Source organism: Entelurus aequoreus, linkage group LG04, assembly GCF_033978785.1.
Source record: "Entelurus aequoreus isolate RoL-2023_Sb linkage group LG04, RoL_Eaeq_v1.1, whole genome shotgun sequence".
NCBI lineage: Eukaryota > Metazoa > Chordata > Actinopteri > Syngnathiformes > Syngnathidae > Entelurus > Entelurus aequoreus.
The window spans coordinates 52,274,257-52,282,122 of record NC_084734.1 but is presented as its reverse complement, the minus strand read 5'-3'; the positions used below and the strand labels follow the sequence as shown (position 1 = coordinate 52,282,122).

The window sequence follows — 7,866 nt, the reverse complement described above, 5'->3', positions numbered from 1 at the left end:
CGCATCATCATGAAGCTAGCGCACCTTCACAATAAAGGTTTACACAATAGTTGATTTGTTAAACGAGAAATTATAATTTAAAAGGAACTGAGCTCTTTATTAAATCGAGATTCAGAACAGGGATAAAGGAAATAAACATTTCAATCAAATGTGTTAGTTTATGGAACAACGTTGACAGTGAAATAAAAATATCTAAACTCCTACTGTATTCAAAAAATAAAATACAAATCATGATGATGAAAAGATATGACTTGAGGTAAATTATTGTTTCCATGTTTAGTTATATTGGTGCATGTTATAAAATAAGTATTTTATGAATAGCTAGTCTAAATTTAACAACAAAAGTAACTATGAATAGGGGGCGGACAAAAGTTGTACTTCTTTCTGCTCCGTTTGGTTCATTATCATAAACGATATGTTGAATGGTTTTTTTTTTATCGTTACTTTAAATGAATGAAATAAAACAAACAACCTGAGGGTAAATCATATCTCAAAAACGTTTATTCTTTTAAGCTAGCATTGCTGTCATGCTACTTATCTTTTTTTTCAAAATTATTTTAAGATTACCGTTACATTTGCTTTTAATGTATATTTAAATTACTATACAGCACCTTGGGACAAAAACAGTTTTAAAATGTGCTTTATATAAAGTGGATTGGATGAAATGTATTTAAAAAGAAAAAGGTCAGCTGACAACTTTTCTCTTAAAAAAAGACATTAAAATTTCAGATTTGAATACAGTATTTCGGATTTTAGCGGTTATAATCACAAAGTCTGTTTTCCATCCATCCATTTTCTACCGCTTGTCCCTTTCGGGGTCGCGAGGGGTGCTTCAACCAAACTATGAAATTTTGACTGCTATTTTGTGATTGTTTTTTTCTGTCAGTTGGGTTTCTACGTTCTTGGGCATAAAACCTCTCTTATGTAAAACAGCATCTGAAAAATACAGAGATCCACTTTGAAAAGAAAGCTACATAGCTTACACACAACCAATGTAAATAGTCACCCGAGGAAAGAGAACGACATCCAATTATTTAAGAAAAATATCCGCAGTTAGGACAACAAATGGCAATGTTCAAACAATGTGTAGCTTTGTCACCAGTCAATCACTGACTTTGATAATAATAGTAATGCAAGTGTACACAATTCACCTTATGTTTTTTAAACATGTGTCTGTAAACATTAAAGGCACTTCAGTACATGACTTTGGTATGAGGAATAGAACACACTGCTTTGTTGTTTTGAACATTGTCAATTAAGAACAATCATGTGGCGACTTGTCCAGGGTGTAGCCCGCCTTCCGCCCGAATGCAGCTGAGATAGGCTCCAGCACCCCCCGCGACCCCGAAAGGGACAAGCGGTAGAAAATGGATGGATGGATGATCATTGCATGTTTAACATTAGTCCAGTCTCAACTCCTTGGACGCCCTCCTTCCACACTGCGGCATCTTGACCTGTTCGAGCCAGGTGAGGTGCAAACACTACCTCCAACCTGCGCAGGGCGCTGTTCTGGTTGCCCTTGATAACTGTTGCATTGAGACGCTGCATCATCAGACGAACCATCACCTGATTGGCCCAAGCTAAGCCCAAAGCCGGGCCCACTGTTGAGGAAGAAGGACTGAAAGACAGAAACAACCAAATCTGATCAAGTCAAACTTTTTCACTTCACACTAAACAACCTACAATGTGTTGACGTGGCATATGCGAGATAGCATGTGTGCTACAAGCACAAACATGAAAAAGTGACTTTACCCAAAATGTTCTTCTGAGTTACTGAAGATATCAGTCACCTAGAACACACAAACACAGTGTTCCTGGTTGAGGCAGAAGATATGTGTCTTTTGTGCATGCATTTTAGGGTGTTAGTTACCTGGTTGATGCAGAGAACAGGAGTATTAAATTCGTGACTAAGGTAATGCAGCTTTGAGGAGACCGTCAGTAGCTCCCTTGTCCTCTCTAGCCAATCAGCCACTCCAAACTCTGACCTGAATAGAGATGCCACCGAGTCAACGGCCACAAACCGGACCAGACCACGAGCCAGCAAGAGGGGCACGCGATGTGTCAGACACGAGTGAAGAGCCATCTGACGATAAACATGAACAATGTGTGAGTGTGACAGGTGTACAAAAAGGCAGACAGTGGAACCTTGATTTGCGAACTTAATTGGTTCTTGAACATGGTTAGTTAATTGAAAAGTTTGTATAGTGACGCAGAGTTCCCCATAAGAAACAATGAAAGCTGCAAACAGCGTTGAACGGGCCCCCGACCCCATCGCACTGCGGGATTCACGCGAGTCAGCCGGCACGCATGACGCTTGCGGTCACATCCTTCCCGATGCCCTGACCCACCACCAACAATTTCAGGATGATCGGAGCATGTGTAAGGAAGTTATGACTGTTGTAATTTTCCACCACATGGGGGCAATATTGGCGCCATTCAGGCATGTGAGCACAATTTAAATAAAAAAAGAGGAAACTGACAAAAATAAGAGGAAAATTGCTATCGGCAGGATGTGCTGCCATGCAAGCCCCGAAAGCAAATTTAGAAAATCAAGACTACATTTCCTGCAATTGGGTGCATTTCTACACTATATTTGACCTTTAGACGTATTCTCATCTACCAAACTCTTTTGGCTGTCTTTTTGACACTTACATGTCCAATGTAATATACCACAGAATTTCTGGATTTTTTAGCAGATAATTTACTAACATTATTATCATTGAAAATGTAATGTAAAATTCTATAACATGCATGCAAAGAACTCAGAAAACATTTCCCATTTGGCAACTCTATCCTATCGAAAGTATATTAACCAAGGGGGTAATAGACTTTCGATGTTGTGACCTCTGTTTTCATCAGTCACATCAAAAATATACCTTCTCGCTGGCTATTAACAAATGCTGCGGAACTAAAAACTGGTTCAGAACTAACAGTGTTCGGATTGTTATAATCTAAATATGATTAGCAGCAAAGTAGAAAGACGTCAACGTTGTGGCTTGGGGAGCGAACACAGGAGACAGCAAGCGTGCTCGCTAGATGATTCTAAATATGCTAACGAGCTAGCTTGTTTCGGCGCCCCTGATCATCTCCCTGTCCCGCAATTCAGTGCAGCATTTAGACAAGACGAACAGCAAGTACCTGCAGCTGAAGGGAGCATTCAACAAATTTAGTTTGGATCGTATTTTTATTGATATTGTAGTGGGTTTACATACACACGGAACTTTTGTTATTGTTAGGGAATACCGGTCGGACGGGTTTTTATGGTACATATTTCCGATGTTGTGGAATGCTGCGCTGATGTATAAATACTGCTCGATTGTTGATAAGAAAACAACGTCTGATTGTCATTAAAACAATTAACTCAATCTTTTGACACTACTCCTTAGACTTCCGTCCTTGCACGCTACAATATTTAATTTTTAAAAATGTGGAAGTGGTATTTTGACACGAAAGTGAATGTTTAAAAATGCGGATTTCCGTGTTTTTGCAGACATTTCACATGCCTGGCCACTACAAAGATGATGTTGCATCGCACCCATTACTGTGATTTACCATAAAAAATTACAGGAAGCTGGAGCATTTGTAAAGAAGTTATTACTGTCATAGTTTTTCACCACAAGTGGGCAATGAAGACACTGCAATAGTCATGCAGTTGCATACCCCCCAACACCCCAACCCACTATCAAAAATATCAAGAAGATGGCAGCACAGTAGTCATGCAGTTGCATCCCACCCAACATTAACCCACCATCAAAAATTTCAGGAAGATTGGAGTACGTCCGCAAGGTGGCAATATTGGCGCCACTGCACTGATGCAGTTTCATTCCAGTTACCGTGATTTACCATCAAACATTTCCAGAAGATCGGAGCATATGGAAGGAAGTTTTGAATGTTATAACTTTTCACCACTAGGGGGCGATGGTAGTGTTGGTATTAACATCTAAACATGATCGACACCACCCTTAAAGCCTCATGTCAGTGTGGACGAAGATCTGATCATCTAATAGAAAGTAAAGATAGTTTGATGGTTTATGGCGAGATGCAGATTTCGCCAACAGGCGCAGCCTTTTACCAATAGGTATGCTTAGGTACTGGCTCATAGGCCACTTCAGGCTGACATCATCGTCACTTGTACTAATCAGATCAAGATCTGAATATGGGAGAAGAGTTATTAAATACAATTAAATTAAATTTCATTAAACAAAAGTAAATTGAATAAAAATTTAATAAAGTCACATCAGACTGTCATCAGAATTTGTAGCAATCAGGATCAAGATCAGAACTTGTGAAACTGAGTTATTAATGTGTCACGTTTTGTGACGAACCATCAGATCAGAGTTTGGCGCCATGCCACGCCCACATCCTGTCAAATGTAAAACATTTTTTGTAATTTATCATCACCCATTAGTTGAGTATTTGTCTCCGATCACCTAGAGTGCAGAAATGACAGTTACAGTAATGATGGCGTGGTGCAGTTTTCGCTGATAGGTTCCCCCCACTACGAGTAGGTTTGAACAGGTATTGACCCATTGGGCACTTCAGGGTGTCATCATTATTTCTACAAAATAAGATCAAGATCTGAATTTGAGGAGCCGAGTTAATAACGATTTGTGTTTTGTGGCGAATCATCAGAGCAATGCCACGCCTGCATCTTGTGGCTTAGGAAAAGTTTGTTCGCAAACATCGCCTATATGTGTAGTATCTGTCATTTTAATTGTGACTCATTTGGCCAAAGGCCCTAGAGGGCCTTCGATAAAGTACGACTTTTTTTCCGCCGAAAAATGGAAGACGAAAACTAAGATGGCCAACTTGCTGTTAGTTTTCAGGTATGGGTTCCTGAGACTTTTATGTGTGTCTCGTCATGATAGACGTCTTCTGCGATTTTCGTGTCAATACGTGAAACTGGTGGGAAGGGCTATTTTTATTTTTTATTTTAAAGGTGGCGTTAGAGCCAATTTTGAAATGTAATTTTCGGGACCTCAAAAATATAAAATGTTTTGCAATACCTGACACAACTGCAAAATATGGGACTTTTCGTGCATGTTAAAAAGGCCTCCAAACGTTAAAAAGAAAAAACAGCAATTTCAATATGGCCCCTCGCGGTGCTTGCTCCGCTGCTCTGGCCCTAATGAATATTGGGTTACAGCCTCGACAAAAGTCAAAATTTTAGTGAAGGTCTGTACAATTTGAACACAATATAGAGTGACATACAGTACTGCATAATAAACAAACATTATACCGAGGTGATGGATCAACTTTCTATGTAATTAAAAAATTAAAACAACAACATCAAGCTGCTGTATACTCTACCAACACGCACACAAACTGAAGTCACTGCGGTGCCCTCACGCAAACAAAATACTTAACTTTAACAACCATATTGCTACAATAATAAACATTAAAAAAAAAAGTAAAACGTACCCACATTAAGCACAGCAGAGAACTGACGAGAAAAGAGCAGAAAGAAGGAGAAAGAACCCAGCAGGGGTAGGGGGGAGCTGTCTCTGCGTGTTTGTGCTTTGAAAGAGTGAGGGGCGGCACTGAAACGAGAGGAGAAATAGCGTCTGTGATATAATTCGGTTCCGGCATCCTTTCCCAGAAAAGACCGTCAGCACACAACCGTTGTTGTATGCTGTGGTCATGCTTCTGAGTGCCATTAATGTTCTCCTCGCAAATAGTCTTTTTTTTTTTACTCCATGCTGGTCTGTTGAGTTTTGGGGACTCTTATTAAGTTAGCAAAATGGACAAAACCTGTCAAAAGGCGAAACAACTTAGAAAAGGAACACATGCTGGAGTGTTCAGATGTGACTCTTCCTGCACAGCAAGTGAAGTGGAAGGCTCAGCTACCGCAACAATGTTTCGCCCTGCTTTCTTGCCTGCAGGCGCCTGAATGAAGCGTTCATCCACAGAGATATGGTTTGCACAATGAGGCATATTTGGCTTGACCTAAAAGTTTGTAAATCGAAAAGTTTGTATATATATATAGAGGGGTTCGTAAATCGAGGTTCCACTGTACTGTGATAGCAGCCTAAGAGAACATACTGCGATAGGAGTACAGGGGGACATACTGACCAGAACACCTACCAGATCAGCAGCGTGCTCGACATAAACGTGGTCACTAAAGTGAAGGCTGTTGGTCACATGTGAAGGGACATCAGGGCGAAAGGACGACTGTTCTCTGATCAACTGCTGCAGACGTCTGCTGGGAAACGCGTCCTCCGCACACACAAACACAGCTCCTATACGTGCATACACATATTGTATATGAAGTTCTCAACTGTGGAGATTGAGTTCATCACTTGACCTGTATTGACTCGCCTGAATTCAACCCCCCATGTTGTGTGGAATACTGTACAGAGAGACAGAGTTGCAGAGCCAGCTGGGTCTTCCCGACGCCGCTCTCTCCTGACAGCTCAGTGACGCCGCCGACAGGAAGACCTCCTCTCAGCAGCCGGTCCAACAGAGGGCAGCCTGTGCTGAGTCTGAGACCAGACTCCAACGTGTGACACTCGCGTCGATGCAACACAAGAACTGCACACACAAACATGGGTCAGCGTACACTGGGAAGTCAGGTTAGTTCAGCTGATTGGCTGACACCTGGTAGCGGGCTCTGTCGCCTGCAGGCCAGTGCAGCGGACGTTAGCAGCCGCTGGACGTCAGAGGCTGACAAGGAGGTGAGTCTCTGCAGATCTGGACCTGACATGCACAACACGTCCCTGACGGACTTGATGTCAGCTGTAGAAGCAGGGTAACCATGGTATCAACCAAAGTGGCGACATAGATACAGACAGGACAACATAACAGATTGATTGATTGATTGAGAAGTTTATTGCCATCTTAAAGAATTGAATCCATGTAATGCTTTAAAAAGGCGAATGGATGGCACAAAAAGCCAAAGGGCTTGTTTCCATTGTGGTCCATTAAATATTCATCACATTTGATACATTCAATAATAAAATATATACAACCTGTAACATGAATATAAAACATTGATAAATTATGTACATATACATGTCAGGTGATTTGAAAAACAATATATACAAAAAATGGGGGAGGGGGGTATATACACGATGTACATGAATACAGATACACAGATACTTTCAAGGTTTTGTTTCCTAATGACCAGTGATGATTTTAGACTAAAATATATCAATTGCCCTTGCGTTATGTAATATATCGTCTTATATTTATTGTGGAACAATGAATTCTACATAGCAAAAGCGACCATGACTACATTATTAAAGAGATGCCTGTCTTATGAAGTGACTGCGATTCATACCTACCTTATTTAAATAGTGGACTTCAACTCAAACATGGAATGTAATTTGTTTGTAATATTTTGTGCTCAATTAAGAAACGTAGTGCATACATTCTTTTTGAAGCCATGGTCAGGCGTGACATTCTCCAATTTGAAGACATTTGAGAGATAGTTTGTATTTTACGTTTGCAAGGTGTTAAGTTTTTTAGGAAGAAAACAGGGCGACTAGCTCGTCACCTTTCCTCAGGGCGCCGATGATCCTCGGGTGAAGCTCCAGCTGCCGCCATGAGGACATTGTGTATTTCTCGAAGTCTCAAACGCGTATGTTGTACATTGTTTATCTAGGTTTGTTTGTCGTGGTTTCCTACGTTCTACTCACCCGCGCAAATATTACGTCATTACGCTGCGTCTGTTGGAGCATTCCATTCGGACTGATGGGGTAACTACGTAACAATACCAACATCAATTTGAAAATATGACAATGATCAGCACCATACTAATACATTCATTGTCTCCGTCCAAACTTCCAAAGTCTAAAACTGGTTATTTTAAACTACTGATGTCGTTTGCCATTGCTAGTCTAATAAAAATAAACCCTGAAAACCTCT

At 40.7% G+C, this 7,866-nt stretch overlaps 1 protein-coding gene across 3 annotated transcripts; it reads right to left on the bottom strand.

The window, feature by feature from the left end:
* Positions 1-6: 6 nt before the first annotated feature.
* On the bottom strand, positions 7-7,777 carry xrcc3 (X-ray repair complementing defective repair in Chinese hamster cells 3). Of its 3 annotated transcripts, none has more exons than XM_062045264.1 (7): positions 7,496-7,777; positions 6,598-6,735; positions 6,319-6,531; positions 6,073-6,239; positions 1,871-2,083; positions 1,753-1,790; positions 7-1,618 (listed from the first exon to the last, which is right to left on the bottom strand). In XM_062045264.1, the coding sequence occupies exons 1-7, from the start codon at positions 7,551-7,553 to the stop codon at positions 1,384-1,386; spliced, it is 1,062 nt and encodes a 353-aa protein (XP_061901248.1). In that variant the 5' UTR covers positions 7,554-7,777; the 3' UTR covers positions 7-1,383. The 3 variants fall into 3 exon arrangements, with proteins under 3 accessions (XP_061901248.1, XP_061901249.1, XP_061901250.1); XM_062045265.1 differs by having other exon boundaries at positions 6,085-6,239; positions 7,496-7,774; XM_062045266.1 differs by having other exon boundaries at positions 7,638-7,702.
* Positions 7,778-7,866: the final 89 nt, after the last annotated feature.

Bases quoted from the DNA above. Each gene is read 5' to 3' on its own strand.
- xrcc3 (XM_062045264.1), bottom strand. From the start codon at position 7,553: ATGTCCTCATGGCGGCAGCTGGAGCTTCACCCGAGGATCATCGGCGCC. The intron at 6,736-7,495 runs GTGACGAGCTAG...CTGCTTCTACAG, and splicing joins CATCGGCGCCCTGAGGAAAG to CTGACATCAAGTCCGTCAGG. The intron at 6,532-6,597 runs GTGTCAGCCAAT...TTGTGTGTGCAG, and splicing joins GCGACAGAGCCCGCTACCAG to TTCTTGTGTTGCATCGACGC.